At 50.6% G+C, this 23,340-nt stretch overlaps 2 protein-coding genes across 3 annotated transcripts in view; both read left to right on the top strand.

Annotated features, from left to right (window-relative positions):
* Positions 1-369: 369 nt before the first annotated feature.
* Positions 370-4,640, top strand: LOC311212406 (protein C3orf33; the record flags this gene model as incomplete). Its single annotated transcript, XM_084291756.1, has 5 exons — positions 370-450; positions 535-594; positions 1,712-1,865; positions 2,773-2,933; positions 3,327-4,640. 5 exons carry the CDS (start codon positions 370-372, stop codon positions 3,591-3,593), a joined length of 723 nt encoding a protein of 240 aa, XP_084147882.1. The 3' UTR covers positions 3,594-4,640.
* An 8,736-nt stretch (positions 4,641-13,376) lies between these two features.
* The window catches only part of PLCH1 (phospholipase C eta 1), a gene marked incomplete at both ends in the record, with an annotated part of 56,172 nt that continues 46,208 nt past the window's right edge, over positions 13,377-23,340 (top strand). For both annotated transcript variants that reach the window (XM_084291722.1, XM_084291723.1), the window contains one exon: positions 13,377-13,455. In XM_084291722.1, coding sequence (XP_084147848.1) covers positions 13,377-13,455 — 79 coding nt within the window. The remainder of the gene's footprint in view (positions 13,456-23,340) is intronic.

The raw sequence follows: 23,340 nt of genomic DNA on the forward strand, positions 1-23,340 counted from the left end.
CGGCTCGGGTGGTCTGGTAAGGAATTGTGGTGTTTGTTAGGTTGGGACGAAGGTGAAGAAACGAATAAACAGCAGCGATAAACGCGGGGACGTTCTCAGGCTGTTGTTTTCTGACAGCACCACGAGCTGCAGCAAGGATGCGGCCGACGAGCCTGAATTCACCTCAGAATTCACCTCAATTCCCCATCCTGCCCAGCCGGCGCCAGGGGCTGCTCGCAGGCTCACCCCAAGGGCCCTACATTGGGGTTCCCGTTCGGGAAGCTGCCCGGCTCCTCAGCTGCCCCCCGGTCCCCTCAGTCCCCCCCGGTCCCCTCAGCCCCGCGGTGCCGGCGGGCCCCGTGCGGGGGCGCTGCGGGCGCTGTGGCGGCCATGGCGGAGCGGCGGAGCGCGGCGGGAGAGGCCCTGGGCCGGGTGTCCGAGTGGGCGGACGGGCACCTGGGGCTGCTGCGGGTAACGGCGCCGGGACAAGGGCAGGGGCCGGGGCAGGGGCAGGGGTCGGCCCCCCGCTGATCCTCGCTGTCCTCTTCCCCGCAGAGCCTCAGCGCCGGGCTGGCGGCGGCCGGGCTGCTGCTGCTGGCCAGGAGCGTGCGGCTGGTGAGTGCGGCCAAAGGGCTCCCCTCAAAGGGCTCCCCAAAGGGCTCCCCTAAAAGGGCTCCTCAAAGGGCTCCTCAAAGGGCTCCCCCCTGGTTTTTAGCTCCTAAAGTCGCTTTCCTCAGTGCTGCATCCCCAGAGCCACCCCCTGTGGCGCAGCAGTACCCGTAGTTCAACTGCAGCTGAAGCAGAGGTGGTTTCCCCACGTCCTTGCTCCCTAGTCCCACGAACAGAGGTGCTTTTCATGTATTTTTAAGCATAAACCCTTCACTTCTCGAAGCTATCGGCTCCTGGCACCCAGTAACGCCCCGCTGCGGGCTCCAGGCACGGCCACGGCTCTGTAAGGGGTCACTGCCGCCTGCCCCCCTCACAGCCTGCTGTGAGAGGACATCTGCCTGAAGTTTTTATTTTAAAATATCCCCAAAAAGCCCAAATCGCACACATTGCTGGATTGCCTACACGGCAGTTGTGTCCCTGCTGCAGCTGCGTTGTTCCTGTGCGGCTGCTGCTGGCCAAGCCTGTGGTGCCTCTGCCCTTTGTTTTCCCGTGTGCTCGTATAACTCCCTGCTTTGAGTCCTCCCGTTATCAAGGGATGCCGTATCGAATTTAGTCATCGTGTGATCTTTTCAAAGGTGCACACCTGCTTTTGTCCCTCTCCTCTTTGCCTTCCTTATCAAAGTCTGTGTTGTTGCGTCTGTCTGCTCTGCTCTGCCTTTGTTTTCGGTGTGTCTGTTCTTTGCCAGTGTCTTCAAACACGCCCTTCTTGGCTGGCTTTCACTCCTCCTCTAGCACTGTTCAGGCCACTTTTAAAACACCCTTTTCATGGTGAATCAAGTTAACTTCAATGCGTGTCAATACAAAACATCAGTTTCCATTCTTTCTTTCAGCCTGCTTTCATGCTCATCCCTAATGTTGCACATGCTGTAAAACAGGGAGCATTCCTGAGGGGCTGGACAAGCAGGCTGGAAGGGGCTCTACAGCTGATTGCTGTCTAAGAAAAGAAATTAGTTGTCCATGCTGTGTAATAGTATAGCTGTATATGGTTTGATGTAATGTGATTGAAACTGCTCTCTCTCTGTATATATTTTAAACCGTGTCTCATTCTTCTTTCCATCAATAGACAACAAAGTTCACAAACGCTGTGGATATACCCGTGGAGTTTATTGAAAAGAATGTCAAATTGCGGGGAAAAATCCATCACGTAACGGAGAAAGGTCTGGAAGTTGAACACATTCCCATTAGCATTCCTATTGTTACATCAATACAGAGAAAATGTAAGTAAAAGTAGACGAAAAACAAGGACAGGAATGAAATGACATTAACAGTGTTGTCCACTAGACAAGCACAAATACTGTGACACCAGAAGTATTTGCTTTTTTTAATTTTATTTTAAACAATACTCTTGGAAGTAGATGGGCAGAAATCAGCGGGACATCAGGTGTGCTGTCTTTGTACAGAGCAGGCAGGCAGGGGCAAGCTGTGAGGAAGGCTAAGGTTACACTCCTGGCGCTGCCTTCTGATCCTTCCATGCTTCACAGATGGGAAAAATGAATAAGAAAGGCTGAGGAGAGAGCTGCAGGAGGAGCCTGCCAATACAGTGTTTTATTACGGTGATCTGTTTCTGGCAGCAAAAACCCAAGCACACAGGCAGTTAATTTGTTTGCGTAGCTGCTCTCATTACTGGCAAAAAAAAATAAAATAAAAAATCAACAATTCTATTGCAATTATGCTTTTGTTCAGAGATGAAAATCAGACAGCTCCGTGTAGCAGGGGGGTTTTGCCCTGGCTTCTCAGAAGCTGTGGGTCAGGTCTGTGAGCGCAGTCACGTGCCCGCTTTGCAAATACGTGGAGGCGCTAATTCTCCTCCTAGTGTTTCTGCCCTTTCAGATAAAATACTGGTGACTGATAACAAAAGTACTTCTTTCTACTTGTATGCAGAATAAAACAAAATATCTTATATCATTTCTGAAATCTTGAATTTATTTATTTTTTTTACTGAAGGGGGAATTAGATCAAATTCTTAGTTGCAAGTCAGTAGTGCTTCAGGGAACTAAAATGGATTTATTTATTTTTTTAAGTCCATAAACTTGTTAATGATAGCTGGGGGTCTGTGCAAAATATGAAATTTCACTTGACTGTGGCATTCAATAAAAAAAAAAAGTTCTCTCTATCTATATCCAGGGCAATCCAAAGGTTTTTTGCTGGTAAGACTTGCTGGAGTGGAGCTGGCTCCAAGTGGCATGGTCTGGTTACGGAAAGAGTTGAAACCCTCACAAATGGTGTGGTTCCAGCTTCTCGGAAGGGAGGACTTGGCACTCGAGTGCCGTGTTTTAGTAAATAAGGTAAATATAGTAACAAAAAATGACTTTAATCTGCAGTTTTAAGTTTGGCTGTGATTAAACAGTCAGTACATGAGAATGTTATTAGTTATTGTAAATTATCTTTACAGGAATTTTAAATAAAGTTTTATTAAGTCAGACTCCAAACCAAGTACCTTTGTAGACTGCTCAGTCTGGTAGTGCTAGGCTATATGGTGTCGTTCTGATTAGCTTAATGTTTAATCCATCAAATGTTTTCTTATAGATTACTTGTGCTAGTAGTACGCTTCCAAAGTCAGCTGTGTTTCTTTTAACTCTTTCTGCATGAGGGTAGATTCAGCCAGAAGTGAAGCTTGTACCTCAGCGGGAACACGTTAAAGGGTAAGTGAATATTGTATTTACTGTGCCTTTTTGTAGGGTCGCTTTCTCAGCGTGTGCTTAAACGAGGAGATCTTGAGGCAAGGGCTCGGCAGAACAGCACGTATCGAAGGACTACATCACGACTCTCGCCTCTACTGGAAACTTCACAAAAGACTGCTTCGAGCAGAGTTAAAGGCCTTGAAGAAAAATAAAGGAATATGGCAAGAAGAAAGCTTCTCTGAAAGAGTTAGAGACCGTATAAGCAACAATAAATGTGTACAGACATTGAAACAGTTTGTGAACTGGTTAAGAAGCTATATTTAAAGGCTGAATGGGAGACTTGTCTAGAGGGATGCCATGTATCTGTGTTACATACTTTATGTAAAATATAAATTTGTGATAAAAAGTGCTGTAACTTGTGAGTTCCTTGTCTTGAACAGAAAAGCTGTAAAGTTACCCAATGCCATATTATATAAGCCATGTGGGGCTGAAGTTTAGTTGTGTTATGCAGGACAAAAATTGAAGCCTTCTTAAGCTAAAATTTTCTGCAGCAGTGTCCCAAATCAGGTGTGCCGTTTTCCACCTGCTAATTACCTACAGATGCGTTAACTGAAGTGAGAACAGCTGGCAGCTGTTTTTAAGAGGTGCAAAGTATCCATCCAAAGTGCACCACCTTAAGTGCTTAGCTGTTACAGGTCATTGCTATGTAACTGGTGGTGGCTGGAAAACTCCATTTCAGAGCTTGAGAAAGCTTGTGGCACGTGTTTACCTGCTTGTTTGAATTCCTATACTACGTTTGTGCATAATTTGAGTGTTAAAAAATTGCTCATCTTGAATAACGGGTTGCATTATTACCAGAATAAAAGGTAATTTGTTGTGGTTTGATCTTAAAAAGCTGATAGGATCATAACCACTAACATATTAAAAAAAAAAAAAAAAGGTATATTAGAGAATGGAAGCTACTGTGCCAGTGATGCCAATTTATAAAACACGAAATTAACATGAAAGAGTTTTGCAAGTTATGTCAGAAGAAAAAAATGAATGTTTTCTTCTGATGGTTCTAAAAGTATCTAAAACCAGATGAAGATAAAACTTAAATAGGAAATATAAAAAATGGACCACAGAGTGCTTTATTTTTTCAAAGAGGTGTTATGTATGTGTAAAGTATATTTTTTGTAAACGTTCTCAGAATAAAGATTGATTTTCTCATGTTCATTATCATGTTTTATTTACCAAACACTGGACTTTTAATCTGCCATGCTCCTGATTATCTCAAGTAAAGTACTTTGCTTATATTTTTTCTTTCCATGTATTTATTTGGCAGTGAAATGCCAGGGAGAGGAGTGCGGTATGAAAATCTCAATACTTGAGCATTGCCTGAAATTAGTTATGCCTTTTTATTTATTTATTTATTGCTGGCTTCATTGCAAAATTGTGAATCCTGAGATCCTAAAAATAAATAAATAAATAAATAAATTCCTTGGGTAAGAAGGTATGTCAGTTTTGTTTTGTTTTATTACTTTTGTTTCTGTGTTCTCTTAAGGACCAAAAGGCTGCTTTCTCACACAGTCTGCTGTGCAGCTAGCCACGAGGTACCTGCAGGACGGGTATCAGTGCTGGGAACCAGTGTGGGATAGAGGAGCAGAGGGAGACCTTGACTGGAGCTGGAAACTATTCCAGAAGATTTATAAAAAGAAGTATCTGTTTTTTTGCATTACAGGTCTGGGTCAATTACTGCTGTGATACCTGGACAGAGAAGTCACACAGTCATAGTCATAAACTGCTCCTCGTGGTTAATTGCAGGTGTTTCAGTTTATTAAGTGAATTATTATTAAGTGGAGTTATTTCCAAACTAAGCATAACTCTACAGTTATATTTGGCCTTTTGCTGTGATTATTGAATATTTCCCCTCTCCAAAACAAAACCAAACCCGCCACAATGCTGATCAGGAAAAACCAGCAGTGCTTTCTGTCTGTGCAAGCCCTGAGTGGCTGCAGATCTGGTCTGTGGGAGGCCCGTCTTGAAAAGCCCATAGCAGGAGCAGAAACAAACAGCTAAGCAGAAACAAATAGCTTGTGGAACTGCCTGGGAGGTCAGGGGAGGAAAAAGCACTTCTCTCCATTACATGGGGACACCCTGCACTGCCTCGAGGTGTGTTATCCATTTCCTTTAACCACAGCAGCACACGGAAGAGCATTTCCAGGCAGAGGTTGCAGTTCTTGTGTGACTGGGAGTAAGGACGAGAATTAAGGTACTTAGCTCATTGCCCTCCCTGCACCTCCGACTGCTCCAGAAAGAAGCCAACTTCTTACCCAGGCCGCAGGGAGTGAAAAAGGAGATGCCTCCAGATGGCCCGCTGAGGGAAATATCTTCAGGGTTTTTATTGCCGGGCTGGTGTTTGAGGCAAACGGCGGTGACAAACACCCAAACACTCAAACGCTCCCGGCCCTGCCCCGAGCCTGCCCGCCCCGGCTCCGGGCAGAACAAAGGCGCGGGCAGGGCCCTGCTGCGGCCTGGCCCTGAGCCTTCCCCTGCAGCGCTCCTGGGCAGGAGAAAGCGCAAAAAGTGCCCCAAAAGTCCCCGTCTTTGGGGAAACCTCGTGCTCGCTGCGACCTCTCCTCTTTCCCAGTCTAAACCATGAAACCTCCCGAGCTAGAAGGGGCCCACGGGGGTCGCTGAGCCCTGCTCCTGGCCCCAAACCCTAACAAACCCGTGTGTCCCAGAGCACCCCAACCCCAACCCCTGTATCCCAAGCGGAGCCCCCCGAGCCCCAGCTCGGTGCCTGCCCACCAGCACGCCTCGGGCGCAGCCCCCAGCCCGTCGGGGGGACCCGGGGCTTCACGGGCTCGCTCAGGTGAGCGGCGGGGGAGGTTTGTGGGGGGCTTTTAGGGGCTTTTAAGGGCTTTTAAGGGTTTGAAGGGCTGCAAAGCACCGAGCCCACCGAGCCCGCGGCAGGTGCGGCGAGCCCGGGGGCCCCTCGGGGGGCAGCTCCGCTCGACCGGGCGCGGGGCCGCCGCAACACCGGGGCTGGATCGGGGCCGGGGGCGGGGGGGGGGCGGCTGCACAACGAAATTCGGCTCCGCTCCGAGCTCTTCGACGGCTCCGGGTTTCCCCTCAGCTCCCCGGCGGCGGGCGGGCGGGGCCGGGCGTTTGAACGGGAGCGGAGCGCGGCGGGGTGAGCGCGGGGCGAGGGGGGCCGGGGGCTGGGTGCGGGGAGACCCCCGGGGGTCGCCGCCGTCGTCGTGTGGTAGCCGGGAGGCAGCGAGGCGGTGGCCGCAGCCCGGGGCCGGCCCCGGCTCTTTGTCTGCCCCCCCCCACACCCCTTCCCTGCTGGCGGGGGCCCGGCCGCTCGCCCCCCTCCCGGTTTGCCCCGTCTGGGGGCTCCCTTCACGAGGACCCGCTTTTGTTCCCTGAACGCCGCGTTTTGATTTTTTTTTATTTATTTTTTTTTTTTTAAGGCTTCCTCAGGACGTGAAGCAGGTCCGGGAGTGACGGGGACACAAAGCGCCCCGGCGTGCCCGCGGCTCTGCTGCCCCCGGGGCTTTCTCCCTTCAGCAGGTAAGGCTGCCGTGCGCTATCATCTTGTGGGGTTTTACGGAAACTTCTTACTAGGCACAAAGCCGGGTTAAAGCACAGCGATTTTACAACCTCTTGAACGGTGGGGGGGCTTTAGGAGCAGTCGTTGCGGTGTTTTCCCCCGCTGTGGTAGGGCGCAGAGCGAGCTGTGAGCAGGGAGATGCCCGGGTGGAGGAGTAGGGCCAAGCACGCAGAGGTGGCTTTGCCTCCTGCCCCTGGGGCTGTGCTGAGGATAAATCCGTCTGGGCTCCCACCTCCCCGAGCAGGAGGTGTTTCTGCCGGAGCAGGGCTGATTTTGGCCAGCGGTGCTGCAGGCTGCCCAAACTGCCAGGGGCTGTTTGTTTGCGCTTGTTCTCTCGTGTTTGTTTGCTTTAGCAAGCTGGGGCTGCTTTCTTAACGACGGCGGTTTTCTTGTTCCAGTCTCCACGGACACTGGGGGCATCACCACTACTCCCGAGGTCTGAGCTTGCCTCTGCTTTCCTCTGCAGGAGCTGTGCCCAGGTGTGCCTGGGTGGCTGAGAGCGATGTGCGTGCGCCTGGAGGTGGAAAGGCACCCTGGGGGTGCAGAAGGCAGGGGGAAGTGTTTATGCTGTGGATAGGCGCTTACTAAGGCTCCGATGAGAGCAGGGGAAGTGTGGAGGAGTGGAAGAGAGGTGGGCAGAGCTGCTGGAGCGTTTTGGAAGCAGGCACCTGTTGCAGTGCTAGAAAAAGCCGAGTACTCAATGCTGGGGGTGCAACGTGTGCTCTTCTGGGGGCTCAAGGCCATGGGTGAACATTACAGAACCCATTTAATTGCATCTGGCCACGTGCATTAAAGAGGTGTAACATTCCTGGCAAGAGCTGTCCATGTGAGCCTCTTCAGCCTGAAATAACTCAGGATCGCTCGCAAGAAGTTTCAAGTGGAGGCAAGCTGTGGTGTGAAGCAGCCCGTGCAGCGCTACAGACCCGATTTATTGGAGCTGACACAAAGTTCACGTCCCCACGCACACCGAGGGTGGCCAAGCGTGGCCCTGGGTGGGAGCGGAGGAAGCGCTGGCTCCAGCTGCTCAGGCTTGAAACGGGCACTGAGGCTCGGCTGGACACATTTCCTGGGCTTAGTTCGAGTTGTGGGGGCAGTGGTCCCCACCCCTGCTCCATGGGGGGGCTGCGCCTCAGCCAGCAAGTACCCCGATAGCATATGCAATGCTCATCATCTGTGTGCATGGCTGGCTGTGCTGGCATAAGCCATTTCCAGGCATCTTATTTTATCTTCATATTTTATCAAAGAGTTTGAGTTATTCCGTGCCGTAGCACAGCAGTAGCTGGGATTTCGTTGGCTGTAGTAGTAGCTGTATGCTCAGTGATAGCAGAAGCAGCTACTGAAGTGGCAGCGTTGCACTCTCAGATAATGGGATCTCATACTATATTAGCAAGGTGTCTGAAAATGACTTGTGTAAATGGTCACATTTACTCCTGGTGAGAGATGCCTGCCCTCAGGCATGACCTGGTGTGCCGTGTACCTCCTGCGTTTTACGAAGAATGTTTCTGGTCTGTTGAGGAAGGAAGAGTTCTCCAAGGTGGAAAGGACCTGCAGGAAAGAAATGTTCATCTCAATTTCTAGAAACAGAAATCTTATTTTCTAAAATAACGGTGGGTAAGAACAAAGCAAGCTCGCACTTCACGTTTGTTATTGTGACTTCAGGTCTTTAAAGCACCGCTTTGCTGCTGGGAAGGGAGCTGAAGCTCTGTGTCAGGTATTTCCAGAAGCTCTTAGAGCTGCGTTATTAACAGCTGCTCAGTAAAGGAAGTCCTTGCTGTGTTGAATCTCTGCACGAACGTTTGCTCCTTTCTCTTTGCTCTTCTGTTTCACACCCCGGGCAGAGATGTGCGTGGCGAGGTGATGCTGAGCAGAGCTCCAGCTGAAAGCAGAGCGAGACGTGTTCTTGAGACCGGCTGTCTCCTCTGCTGGCACTGTCAGCAGCTCGCCCCAGGCAGTGCCGTGAGTGGGAGTTCCTATTCTTGGCCTCACACAATGTGTAATTCCCTGAAACCCTTGGAAACTTATCTCCAGCGTGGGAAGTAGAGTTGGATTTTTGCCTTGTGCCCACTTCTACCTGGAGGGTCGAGGCATGAGCGAGGTGTCCCTGGGAGCTTGTGAGCTGCTTCTGGGATGAATCAGTTCTCCACGCTTTGGGGCTGCTCGTGTTGGTGCGGATGGCTCCTACAGCTGAGGGTCCTGGGCTTGCTGTGCGCTCCTCTGCCTGCTCTGAAGGCAGTGGTGGTGTTCATCCCACAGAAGAAAAGGGAGAGCATACAGAAAGGTCTCAAGGAGTACGGCTGAGCCTGAGGATGTGCTGTAGGTGATGTGTTAAAAGTAGCATCGCCAATGGGGCGAAGGGATTGTGTCTGTCGGTGAAAACCTCCCATGCAGAAAGGCACTTGCATGCAACATGCAGTGTTGGGAAAACTTTGGCAGCGAAAACATCAAATGGTTTGTGTTAGTGTCTGAGGGTGCAGGCAAAGACAGCTGAAAGGTGTGTGGAGTGCTGGAAGCATGGAAGGAAACCATTCAGACACACTCACTCGTATTTATCGGTTCTGTGCCCGGCAGAGGCAGCAGCACGCCGCCCTCCTGGAAAGCATTCCTCAACCGGGAGAAAAACAAAGTGCACTCGGGCTTCTGGAGGAGCCGGGAGCAAATGCTAATTCCTTTTCAGGGTCTGTTGCCATGGGGAGTCAGTTCAAATCCTTTCTAATGCCTTCCTCAGCGGCGCGTTGTGCTGACACATGCTTTTCATGACTTCCCAGAAAGAGCGGAGAACTGAAACAAAAGCCCCGGCAGCATTAGGCAGGAAGATGGAGGTTAGCGGGGCAGGACAGGTAAGGCACTTGTCCGGGACATGGCCCAGCACTGCCCGGCCTCCTGCCACCTCTGGGTGGGTGATGTGGGGTGGGAACTCATCTGAGGCACGTGGTGAGGTCTGTGAGCTCCCATGGAGTGGGCATCAGCTCTGCTCCTGCTCCGAGCTGGGTGCCCCGAGGGGCTGGGCAGGACCTCCCAGAGCAGTGGCAGCAGCAGGAGGGAGGCAGGAGGCTGCTGCTGCTGCTGCCTCCTTGTCTTCTGAACACCTCTGGCACTGGCCGAGTGAGGCTGGGGACAGTTTCCTGAGTGCCCCGAGGGGCTTGCTTAAATAAGCAAACTGACACCAGTCTGTCTTCGTCTCGTGAAGGATGTGTGGCTAAGATTAATGTGTAGTGCCCTGATAGGGAACTTACCAAGCTATCAGTTTAATACCAACAAAAAGCAACAAACAAGACCCCCATGCCATCACCACCACACACAACCCCTAAACAAAAAAACAGAGCCACACCTCAACTTCATATCTCTAAAAAGCACGAATGTGTCATATCTGTGTCCTAAATCCAAACTCCTGTGACCTTTTCCCTTTGTATAGGCAACTCTGGCTCCTAAGAGTTTCCGATTGCTTCCAGCTAAACCCACAGGAAATTTTTCTTCCGTGTGGCTCGCACACTGCCACCACCTCCAGAGCCATCGCTGCTGTGCCACCACAGCCGTCCTCAGGGCAAATTAGATCAGGGACTGCTCCGGAAGGAAAATAAATCGGATAAAAACTTATTATTCCTCTAGGAAGTGTTCTGGAGGAATAAAAATAAGAGCAGGACCAGGTACTAGATGGTTTGCCCTTCCATTACCAGCGGCTATCAATAATCCGCTTTTGTGCTGGTGATATTTATGAATAAATACCTGCTGTTGAAAAGGGGGTGCAATTTGGGGGATTTTTTTTAATCTTTTTATTTATGCTACAAGATGCTTTAAATTCTAGAAAGAATCTGTATATACTATGGATACTTACAAAAAAAAAATAAAAAAAAAAAGCTTAGTAAGGTAGCAGAGGCTTCTCTGGAGGAGGGCACGGTCCTGGCCGGGCTCTTCCCCGGCTCCATACCAGAGAAAGCCAGATGCTGAGGGGCAGGGTTGTGTTATGGGGTGTTTCATGGGATGTTTCTGTCGGCTGGTGTCGCCACTTTGGGATTCTGCCCTCCTCCCTGAGTGCCAGGAGAGCCTTTGTTCGGTGTGCCATCGCCTGGTGCTGAGGACAAGGGGACATTGTGTCAGCGGGAGAGGGAGGGGAGGGAGGGAGGGGGCTGGAGGCTTTCATTTCAAGGCGCTGCATTTATATCACTAGCAGCTTCTGCCCATCCATCCCCCCTGACCTGAGCTCTCTGTGGGAGTGGAACAAGAGATGAACCCTCTTAATTCTGTGCAAATTCTTACTGATAAGTTCTTGACACAACTTTACTAATTAAAACATGGTAATAACTTGTGTGTTTGTTTTTTAACACCTAAAGCAAACAGACTGGCAGCAGGCTGGGCAGTGTTAAAGTTATTCCTACCCTTCTACACTGACAGCTTGTGCCTTACTCATTCATGCCAGAAGGGTGGCCTTCGGTACAGTGAGCTCTAACGAAAGTTCACACCTAACAAGGACAAAAGTCCAAGAAATGCAGAAGCCTGGCGGAGGTGTCACTTTGCTGTTGCTGGGTGTTACGATTCGGTGGTCCAAATTTTAGTAAACTGTGCCTTTAGTGTAAACACTACGTGATCCATACCAAACCATCCTGTAACGGAGGCAGCTGGTTTTGAGACAGAGCAAAACAGGAGCCGGGCTCGCTGCTGGCCTCAGCCCCGTGCTAGCTGCTCCGGCAGCAGCGGTCACCTGCAGGCCGCTGTGCCTGCTCGGGGTGCTCGCTCTGGGAGGGGAGAAGTTCTCCAAGTTCTTCTTTTCCCTCATAGTGGAGTCTGGGCATCGGGTCCCAGGAGACAGCTGTGGCTGAACTGGTCGTTATGGATAGTGTGAGCCCCGTTGGCGTGGTTGGAGAGGACTTGATTTCCCTTTTGTTTTGAAATCACTCAAGCAGAATATCTGTGTCCCTCAGCAGAGCTGCAGCCCTGGCACTTGCAGCGTGCCGTGGTGCTTCAGCTGGGGGGAGCTGCCCCAGCAGGGCCTTGATGGAGGAGGGGGGCAGTGCCCTCACACCCTGCCTGGGGTCTCTCGGATGCAGGCAGTGGGGCAGAGAGGGAGTTTGTGCAAAGCGTGGGTGAGAGAGCAGCTGGGCTGGGACAGGGGAAGGTGGGAGGGAGGTGAAATGGGAGCCCAAAGCAGGCCCGTAGCAGGAAGGGGTGGCTGGCACGGGTCCTGAGCTGGCTGAAACAGCAAAGGGAGGAGGCAAATCCAGGGATTCGGTGTCAAAACCAAGGAGTCCATGCATCTTTCTTGCTTATTTTCCTTCAGCAGCAGAGATGAGAGCAGCGTGGAGCGCTGCGCTGTTGGGCAGAGCCCTGCTGCTTGGGGGACTGCCGCGAGGTCCGACCTGCACAAGAGGCTGAGCTTCCCTCAAGGGACGTTCAGTGAAACCTCCCAGACAAACCCAGCCTTGTCTGGGTTACAGCCACCAGCTTACCAACGAGTTAGCTTGTGCCGTTAAAAAAACCTTCTTCCCATTGTTGCTGTTGTCCCCGGCTGTGGCAGTGGAGCCACAGTGATGGAAACGCTCTGAGGCCTGAAGGGGGATTGTTCCTCACCCCATTGTAAAGGGGGATTGTTCCTCACCCCAGTGTAAAGGGGGATTGTTCCTCACCTCATTGTTAGCGACTGGCCTCAGCCCCTCGCTCTTTGTTCCCCTGGGCCTTCCCATTTGGGCTCTGTAAGCGCTGGTGGCAGCATCCAAGCAATATTGGCACCCAGGGGGCTTGGCCCAGCGGAGCCCCAGGGCGCGTGGCCAGAAGGACACCGTCTGCTCCAGGCTCTGCTGGGTGGTAGCATCTGCAGCAAATTACCCGTGAATATTTCAGAGCCCGTGTGCCTGCTGCTGGCCGCCTTGGAGGCAAAGCTCACCCCGTGACAGTGCCGGGAGCCTCAGCCCCAGGGTAGGGGTAGGGCTGAGGGGGCTCTGTGTCCACATAGTGCTGCAACGTGGTCCTAAAATCAGGATGCCATTAATTACCTTTGGATCCATTGATTCATCTTTTTTTTTTTTTTTTGTATGTTTAACTGGGGAGGGTACATTTTGTTTTGTGGCCTTGTCCGATGCGTTTGCAGTTGTTAAATGTGGGCCAGCATCATTCAATAGATTAAATCGATCCTCTCGGGGCCACATGCTCTGCTGCGGGGTTGACTGACAGCAGGCACTCGGCTCAGGCTCAGCAGCTCTCGGCTCGCTGGGTTCGAGGGCTGCTGGTGGTCGGGGTCCAGCTGGTCCGGGTGCTCTGCGCCTGGCATCGCTGCGAGTCCTCAGAGGTGTGTGTGTCTGGGGGGAGAAGGGCTGCGTTTGCTGTGACACTCGGTATGAAGCTAATGGGCTGTTTTGCATAAAGAGCTCCAATAAATATACTTCTTTTTTTTTTTTTTTTTTTTTTTTGTAGTGCTTCCAGTAGTTATGCATTTCTTGTAAATTAACTCGTTTAATTTCCCGTTCTGTTTCCCTTTGTAGGGTAGCTGTCTTTGATGGTGAGCAGAAAGGCCTCTCACGATGAGTTACTGGAGTCTGGATAAGAAAAGCTGTCTGCAGTACTGCCGGCACTTCTTGGTGGACAACGGGGTGTTTCACGGTGAGTGGCAAGTCGTCGTGCTGCCTTCCCATGTCCTGCTGTACCACATGCAACTCAGCCAGGTGCACGGGGCGAAGGGCAGCTGTGGCACTGCTAGGAGGCACTCAGGGACCCCGACCTCCCCCCAACCTCTCCCAGCCCTGGGAGGCTCCACAAAGCTCTGGGCATGAGGACAGGGCTGCTGCAAGGGCACCTCTGCTGCTGCTGCTGTCAGGTGTGTCCCTGGTGGAGAAGGGAAACTGTGCTGTGTGTTTAGTGAGGCTGTGGGTGCCCGGGGAGGGGATGAGCAGTGGTCGGAGCACTGACGGCAGGCAGGGTTGCTCCAGGTGCAGGTGGCAGTTGTGTTTTGGACCGAAAGGGATGGTGAGTCTGGGGTAGCTTCCTCGTGAGGCATCTCTAAGAGTGCTCCAGCGAAACCTGCAGGTAGGCATCTCTTGAGGAGGAAATGGAAGTGTCTTCTGGCACTTCCAACATTGATCAGAAGTTTGTGCAAAACAACAAAAAATTTCCCCATAGTGTCCCCCTAACTAGTCCACTGCCAGCCACTTGCATTTTAGTCTCGTGCCACTGCAAATTGTGTGCTAAGATCACTCAGGTGTTGAGGTCTGCCTGAACACAAAGCCAGGGAGCTGCCCTGACAATAGTTTGGTATAAAATACTTTCTTTTCATGGCCTCTTTTTCTTTGCTTATACTTGATCTATCAGCTTCACTGGTGAGCACGTGTTTCTTAGAGGCCCAAATTTTGTATTCCTTGTTCTCTTTGAAGTCAGGGATTAACAAACTGTTAGTCAGGGCGGATTTATGGCACTATGAATAGTGGCAGAATGGAATGCCTGTAAATTAACTATTGAAAGCCAGCCCCATTCCCCCAGATCTTTAAAGGATTAAACATCTATTTTTTGCTTACCTTAAATTTTCCTCTGGAGCCCATTCAGCTGTGTGTTCAGCTGCATCGCATCATCACGGAATTTGCATTGCATTAAACTGTCCGTCAGTGGGCTTCAGTGGGGGTGTATGTGTGTGGTTATTTTTGAAGAGAACACTCCGGGAAGTAGTAGCAGATACACTGTTTTGGGTCGTGAGGGCGTTTACATTACTGTGAAACTCTGGTGGAGAAGGATACAGTCCTTGCTGCAGGGAAGCCTGCTGTATCCAGTCGTGACTGCACAACACAGGAATTACAGGGTTTCACTGAAAAAAGTGACAAACTGGGGGTGCTGCACACACCTGATGTGTAGGCACCACAGCTCTACTTCTCAGATGAAGCTGAGGTGCAGTCCTGGGATTTATCAGGGTGCTCCTGGTCCCGCTGATTTTGGTGGGACCACTTTCCTTCTGAGATGTCTCTGGCACTATGGAAGGAGGGAGTTGTCTCCCAGACGGCCTCACCCAGGTCCCCCGTGCCCGTGTGAGCACTCTTGGGATGCTTTGATAAATGCTCATTGCTCACGCTTCTCTCCAGGCAATAGTCTGCTCTCTAGCATGGGTGTATAAGTGGAGTAGGTACGTTTTGTGATATGTACTTGCAATTTTCCCATTGCAGATGAAATGAGAGAAAAGTCTGGCCCAGGCTTTGTGACTTGAGGTGGTGTTTTTTGTAGCGGAGCAGCGTAATGTCTTCATCTCCCTAATAGTGCAGAGACGGGATAATGATCCATTAGCACCGAGCCCAGTAATCCACACAGAGTTATTGAAGTGATGAGTCTGCAAAGTGATAATCATCTAAAGTAGGAGATACAATCAGCAGGAACCCTAGACCAGAAAGATTCTGCGGCTTAATTTATTTGTCTTTCATTCAGGACCAGACAGGATTCATTATTTTCCCCTGACAGAGCCCTTCAGGGCTTCCAGTCTCTTCATCCTGAGCACGATGCTGCAGAGGGAGCTGGAGTCCTGCTGAACAGGGCTGGAAGTGCCACTTCCCAACCGCACCGGGCAGCAGGCAGGAGCATGTCCCCAGGAGTCAGCACATTGCTCCTGACACTGTGAGCGGTTGGTTTGCTGCAGATCCCTGCTGACGGAGCTCAAAGGGATGGCAGAGCTTTGGGAGGGCCAGCTTTGTGTCGCCGTGCCTTCTGCAGCCTCCCGGTCCTGTAGCTCCTGACAGAGGGCAGTGGGGAAGAGCAGGCGGGGTGGGGGCAGCGAGCAGGCTGGGCGCTTGCCCCCAGTCTCTACTGGCTTCTTGCCATGGCTTGCATGGGGTGATCCTGGCTATTCCACCGGGAAATTAGGAGAGAAAATCTCAGGTGAACTCTGTAGGAAAGGTGCTACCTGTTGGCAGGACAGGTACTGTGACTCGGCTCCTTGCTGACAGTTGAGTTGTTTGGTTTGTATGTTTCCAGCTCTAATATCTATTACTTCGAACTTAAACAGGTCTGATTTTTTTTAATTACTATTTTCATATTCTGACATTGAGATCATGGCTCTCCAGAGAGCAAGCATGTGGAGCTGCTGATTAGCTTATTTTTCTACCTTTATGCATGCTAATATTCTGTAATCATTGAACAGAAGACATGACGTGTTTGGCAAATAGATGATTTAGTCTCAGCAGTTCTGGAAGTAGCTTTACACAGTTATCGTATTAGAGTCAGTTACTTATGCCAATTATCTCTTCCTCTTCTCTCAGAAATACAAACCCTTTGTTTCAATTGCATTTCTGTAATTGTAATTATCTGCTCTCTCTTTCTGGTTTTATCATCCAGCTTCTCCACCTCTTTCTTTTCAGACTTTGGTGTCAGTGGGGACTTAACCACCGCTGGGAGGCTGTAGTGTTAATCCAGCCTTGCTCATATTCTCTCAGTTGTGCTCTTCCATTCAGGGCAGTGGACTAGCTCAGTTGTATGTGGCTTGTCTGGAAGGTTCACATTTCGGTGGTGTGATTATTGTCTGTAGCTGAACCTGTAATCTGGGAGAACTGTTGCACCTCAGGTGCAAAGCAGACAACTTTATCCCAATGCGAAAGCTGGTGTTCTAAAAAGGTCAGGGTCATCTTTCTCCATAGGGACTTTTACTGGGAGTCGTTCAAACATCTTGTTTTGGGGAGAAAAGCAAACAAATACTTAGTAGAAACACCACAGCACTGCACGTATGGGCTGTTGGAGAGCATTGTGTCTCTAAAGCGACGTCCGAGGACCTCGCGTGGAAGTTGAGCAGGGAATGAATACATCTGCTCCAGCGTGGGAGAGCACGGGCTGCAAGCGAGGAGGTGGTGGAGGATGAAGCGTGTGAGATACAGCGAACAGCAGGACAGCGCCTTGCTCGTGTGATGCGTTACCTGGAGCCAGAGGCAGCTTTGAGTGCTCGTAGCAAGCTGAAGGTGTTGGTGCTCCTAGATGAAGGCACTGGTGCTGCACGGCCCAGCCTACCGCAGCGCTGCTCAGCAGAGTTTGGGCAAGGGGAGCTCGGGAACATGCAGAGAGAGGTGACTGGGAGAGTACAGGAGGGCGTGAGGAGAGATGAGATGAATCTGGTTTATTTGGCTTAGAAAATCAAAGATTTTGGGAGGCTGAGACTGGCTATAAATGTACTTGCACAGAGTAAGCTTGGGGAAGAAAAAGCTTATTGAACTGCTGGGGAACGTTGGCACGAGTCCAGATTGAAATCCGTGAGTAAATAACTAGTTGTAGGGAAGAACTGAATTCCTTTGAGGCAGAGGCCAGTGAAGAAGTGTTAAAAGCATCCTATCTGTGCCCCTGCTCTGAAGTTGCAAATGTAATTAGTAGCAGCCAGAAATATGCTGGCAAATGTAAATCGAAGGCTGGAGGGCTGTCTGAGTGCTCCCCGTCCATCTCCCAGGTACTGAACAGCAAAAGCACCAGGACTGTCTCCCTTCCCTGCTGGAAATGCTGCTGTGTGCAGATCAGCCTGCTCACTCCTGTATTTTGATGATGCTTTGAGACATTTGCATGTTGGTAGGCGAGAAAAAGCGTTGATACACAACGCCGTGCTTTCCTGCAGGGCTTTAGCAGGTGGTGTGTGAGCAAGGACTGAACATTCACGTGTGCAGTGCTCAAGCCCTGTGTGCGTCTGGGTTGCCTGGGGAGTTCTCATCGTTTTCTGATTTTATTAGGAAAAGCTGCCAATAACTGCACTTGCAGGCTATTAAAATCCCTATCTGTTTGTCTGAAATTTTTGGTTGCGGAAGTGGAAGTTGCTGCTGTGCCTTGCACTCTAGGGAGGTTTCTCTGCCTGGAAGCAAAAATGTCAGGTTTCTTCAGGAGCAGCGAGGCACGTACGGTCTGTGCACACCGAGAATCCCAAGCTGCACGCAGATCCGTGCTGAAGCTGCTTTAGCAGTTTGCAGGACGGAGCAGATAGGCAGGCTGATGTTGAGAACAGCCTCGTGGACATGAGGAGCCTACTTTCTTTTCTTTCCTATTGCAAGGAGCGCCAAAATACAAAGTACGTCATGCCTCTAGGCTTGGAAGATGTTTTTTTTTTTTTTTTTTTCAAGCTTTTCATGCTGTAAAAGTGGATCGTGTTTTGTTTGCTGGCGATAACAATGCAGGAATGGCTGTGTTGTCAGGCCAAGCATCCATCTACTCTGCTAGCAGATTTTGGGGGCTAAAAGCACGAAGGAAAAAATGGTCTATATCTAAATCCTTTCTGTGGAACATGCTCCCAGCATCTGCCCGTGAGCAACGTAAGTGCTTCCCCAAGCTGCATCTAGACCTTTGCTTTTATTAACTTCCCATCTCATACCTTCTCCTCGCTTTTTAAAATTCATTTTTCCTTTTGACCACCTTTGGGAATTAACCGTGGACGTTAGGTGGGTTGGTGCAAACCTCCTGCTCGAAGGGAACTCTCCTTTCGCCCAGCCTTGCCACGTTCAGGCTGGTCGGTGAGGAAGGTTTGGTCGCTCACGTCCTGCACCTGGGAAGGAGCTGGCTGCATGTCCTGAGCCGGGGGCCACGCCTGGCAGGGGGGCAGGTGCCCAGGGCCAGCAGGAATGGGAACTTTGCTCCAGACCTTGATGCTGAGGTCCTGATCCACTGAGGTTCAGCTCTTGTGTGGTGCTGCCACGAATTGCCACGCTGCCGCTTCCTTCAGATGGCCCTTCGAGGTAGGCTGCTCAAACACCTGCGTGGTGCTGACACTGAACAAAGAATATCTGTCAGCAATTAGTTCTCCATCCGAGGGTGTGCAGCGAGCTGTCCGTCCCACCAGCCTCGCAGAGGAACTTGTTGAATGCTGACCTGGAGTTTGGTGGGGCTCTCAGCCCCTTGTGCCAGGGATACCTGGTTCATCCTTCGGGAGGCTCTTCCCAATCACCTTTCATAAACATCTAGAGCTAGGGGGGAGATGGACTTAGCCCAAAGAAATTGCTCATTTTGAGGGAGCATCTCTGATTTCCCAGGTGTGATGGATGCGGTTGTGCACCACCTTTATTAGATGAGCACCTCCTGCTGTTACACAACCGCTTTCGGACAGCTTGATGAGAGATTGCTCGTGGCAGGTGTTATTGCAGCGCTTTCCGTTCGGTTCAGCCCCAGAAGCTGAGCTCTTATGCAAGTTCTTGTAGGCTTTTTTTTGCTTCAGTGATCTTGAACTTTTGTGTTCAATGAATGGGAACATAAAATGCATTACGTTTTACTTTTTATACGGTAAAACGGTCAATTTTGTTTATTAGAGCACAAGAGTTTTGGGGGAACAATACGAGATGTTTGCTGAAATGCACGTCTGTTTGGCTTGATGCTTGCTGATGGGCAAAGCTTTATAATTAGCTCTGCTGAAGCCTCGTGCAAGCCCTGTGCTTGGGGCTATGGTGCTAAAAATGCCAGATGTTGACTGCAGGATTTGCTCGTACATCTTTATGGTCAACTTCAGCTGAAGTTTTATAACGATGTGTGGGAGAGCAGGATAAGTTGATAGCGCAGTAATTCACACTTTGGTTTGTGTTCTGAATCCGTTCTGTAAAACAGATGTAACTGGAAATGTACGTAGAAGAAGGGCATTAAGGAATTTATTTTAAGTTCTCATAGGCTAAAAAGTAGTTCCTGAAATACATTAGGAAACCTCCTCTCCGTGCTTCCTTTAGTGCCTAAGGGCCTCTATAAGAGCTCCAGCTCTCACCTGGCGCGTGCTCTGGTGCCGGGAGGAGCTCCACGTGTGGATCCCCCACGTCGCTGCTTCGGGCTGCGTGGTTCTGATGCTGAGTGTTTCTCCCCTTCCATCTCTACATATTTGTCAACCTTACACAGAACAGTGTCTTCGTTAATGACAGATGAGTGGAGTTGATAAAAGCTTTAATCTGATAAAAGCGACCAATTTTTTGTGCAGATAACACGAAGTTTCATTCACAGCTAGCTGAGTTCTCAGGAGTTGTTGTATTACAGTTTAGGTCTAATATTAAATTTGGATGATGAATATGAAGATGTTATCTTCTTATTTCATTATCTATTTACTGTGAAGGCAAAGGTTCTCTAATCAGCTTTTCTTTCTCTGTGGCAGAATTCTTTGTACCAGTTTCCATCCATTTTGTCAGTGAAAAAGGAAAAACTGATGAGCCAGAAAATTAATAATCTTCTGGTGCTGTAATTTCAAAGCCTAATTGTTAAAAATGTTCTCATTTATTGGAAAATTAATATTTTGCAGTAGAACTTGCACTGCCGTGTCTGTTTGCCCACTAATGTAGGCACGGCAAGCCATAGTTTTTAATATCTACAAACGGAGCTTCCGTGCTCTGTAGCAGCTTGGCAAAGGTAACGCTTTTGGCAGTAATTGCTGCCCTTCTCCTCCTTCAGCCACTGGGAACGTGGCAGCTGCCCCGTGCCATGAGCAGCCTGAGGTGCTGCGTGGTGTGGGGTTGCTGACTCTTGTAGTGGGGTCAGGCTGTGGGTCCAGCCCCATGGGGCTGCTCTGTGGCTGGCAGCAAGCATGAGGTGATGCTTTTATCCTGGGATTGCTGCCTTGGATCTGTAAAGGCAGACTTTGCTGCCATTCCTCATGGCCTACAGGCGTCTGCTTGGCTTTTCTAGGGGGTTTTCAGCTCTTTCTGTAGTCTGAGACCGGAGCTGCCTGGGGAGGAGAGGCCTGAGCGCAGCGATTCCCATAGCCATCAACTCGATCATCCATCAGCCCTGGTGCCGTGGGATGCCTGCTGAATGCCCCGGGGCTCCTCCAGCTCTGCTCCCTCAACGAGTGGCTGGCTTCATGCATCTTTTGCCAGGGTTATTGCAGAGTGCTGCTTCTGGGGAGCTGAAAATGTTGGCACTGGTTTGGCAACGACCTCGGGACTGGCCGGTGTCATTTGGGCCCCTGGCACGGCATCCTGCCACGGCAGCTCCAGTGTTCCCCGCATCCCAGCCAGAGGTGCTGAGCTGAGCTGCAGCGTGCTCCAAAGCAAAGCGTACCTGGAGCTGGGTGTGCAGAAGAGAAGAAGCCTGAAGGTACCAGAAGAGCTTTAAATCCCCCTTCTTAACGACAGGACAGGGGCAGTGCTTTGGCAGTCGAGGTGCTTGCTGTCTCATCTCTCAGAATAATTCCCGTGGTTTAATGACAGAGCCTTGTTTGAACAGCAAATGAAGAGAACTGGAAAATAATATTAGTCCAGGGGAAATGGATTTTGAGTGAATGAACATCTTTTTAATAAGTTCTATTGCTTTTGTAGCTGCGATTGTCAAAAACTATCAGTGAAATGAGGCTTGGAGTACGGGTAATGTGTTTTATGAAACCGGCTTAAATAGTTGAAAAGACAGACTTCTAAGCATGCAAACTGCTGCGAAAGTCACCCAGGGAAGGGCTTGTGGGGCGGAAAACCTAGCTAGGAAAAAGAGGCAGACCCGTGAGCCTGTGTCACCAATACTGCCTAATCTGGTCTTGCTTGATTGCGGGATGTGTATGAAACTGCTGAAAATGTGGGCTGTTGTCCTATGGGGACCGTTGGTTTTGATCAATTACGTGTAACGGGGTAATAATTCTGTGTTTGGGGAGCTTGCTTGGCACCCTCGCTTGAGACCCCGTGGGAACAGTGCAGGCTGCGTGGAGCAGAGCGGGCTGGAAGGGTGTGCGGGCTGCCCAAACACCGCTTCAGCAGGACGTGGCTGCAGCATCGGGTGAGCTGAGGTGAGCCAGTTGCCTTCGGACTCTTCCCTTTGCAGACAGGCAAACTGCTGCAGCCTCTTGGAGGATGCGCCGGCTTCAGGCCTGGCTCCGGCTGGCAGGGCTCGGCACCGGGTGTAGGACCTGCCTTCGCAATGGAGAGTTGTCACGGTGATTTTGTTCAGAAGGTGAATGTACCTACAGGTGTTTTCATACCTCTTGGCATATGCTCCCCCCAAATTTTGTAGAAGTCTTCATTTGTTTGCCGCGATGTTCTTGCTGACACGTACAGTGTGCTCTAATTTCTAAAGCCATGTAGCCTCAAAGCACTTCAATTTGTAAAATGAATGTTATTTTGAAGACAGAATAATAAGGAGCATATTAATGGTGAGAGAAGCTTTCTTACAGAGCAGATTTGGTGCTAGAGATGCTCGTGTACAGCTCCTATCATGTATAACAACGCTAGGTTGGGAATGCAGCGCAGTTATACTTGTATCACATTACCGAGTGCAATTTGGTGTACCAAGAATTAACCTGAAGGCTGGTGACAGCTCATTTCTCTTTTGTTGTTGAATCGGGACTGTAATACATCGATTCATTTGGATGCAAATGTATTGACAACTGTCTAGAGGCTTGGGAGTGATGACTTGATGAGAAGTCATCTTGTGAACTGGGGTGTGAACCGCTGGTGGGGTACGGGAGCAGCTCTCCCATTTCCCTCCTCACAGCCACACTGGGAGGCTCTGCTCTCTGCAGAACGGGACTGCTCAGTGCAGCCATCCTCAGCCGACGGTGTGGGTAGCAGCGTGAGCTTTTTGGGCAGCCAGCAGGGATCCTGCAGTGGCTGTGGGGCTTGTTCCGTGTTATGGTCTGGGTTGTGTCTGCTGGGTGTAGGCAAGGCGTGTCTTGTGCTGTGCTGCAGTCCGTCACGCCATAGAATCAGAGAATGGCTCGGGCTGGGAGGGACCTTAAAGACCACCCAGTTCCAACCCCCTGCCATGAGCAGGGATGCCACCCACCAGATCAGGTTGGCCAAGGCCCCGTCCAGCCTGGCCATGAGCTCCCCCAGGGATGGGGCATCCACAGCTTCTCCGGGCAGCCTGGCCCAGTGCCTCACCACCCTTACAGCCAAGAATTTCCTCCTAATGGATCCTAAAAGATCTCCATCCTTTTTATAAGCCCCCTTTAACTATTAAAGCCCTGTTGGAAGTCTCAGTGCTCATGTTAGCAGCAGCTGAGCACTGATGATTTCTCTGTAAGTAAAATGTCCATCAGTCAGCTCCACTTGTCTCACCCCCAGCTCGCCCTCGGTGCGACCAGCAGGTAGAACTGCTCTCACCCTCCCCTGCCCCAATCTCTCTATCACCCAACTTTTCCCTGGCCCAACTGGACAAATCCTGCCCTCCTGTACCACTGTCAGTCTCTGAGGATGCTGCTGGGCATTCCTTTGGTGCTGATGTTGAGGGGCAGTGCAAGACCCAGGAGCAGCAAGGCAGCAGCAGGGCAGAGGTGTGCAGGGGGGCGCCCGCCTCCTCCCTGCGCTGCCTGCCCGTGCTGTCCCCTGGGGCTGTGTCCCGTAAGTCAGAGTGGCTCTGCACATCGCTCCGTGCTGGCTACAAACCTGAGTTCAGTAGCACTGACTTGGCTTAAAGAAGCACGGTAGTTAGCCAGCAGCATGGTAATTTCTTATAGCTACCGGGAGAGTTGGTGCTCGGCGTCTCACCGGAGACGACTTGTTCTTACGAAACCGAATGCTCAGTGATGCACAGGCTGAACCATTTGCATGCTCTGCGCTCTAGCTGGCCTCGTTCTGAAGCACACAAAAGCTGGCTGTTCCCCTCCGG

The sequence above is a fragment of the Netta rufina genome, assembly GCF_964035555.1.
Source record: "Netta rufina genome assembly, chromosome: 9".
In the NCBI taxonomy this organism is placed as follows: Eukaryota; Metazoa; Chordata; class Aves; order Anseriformes; family Anatidae; genus Netta; species Netta rufina.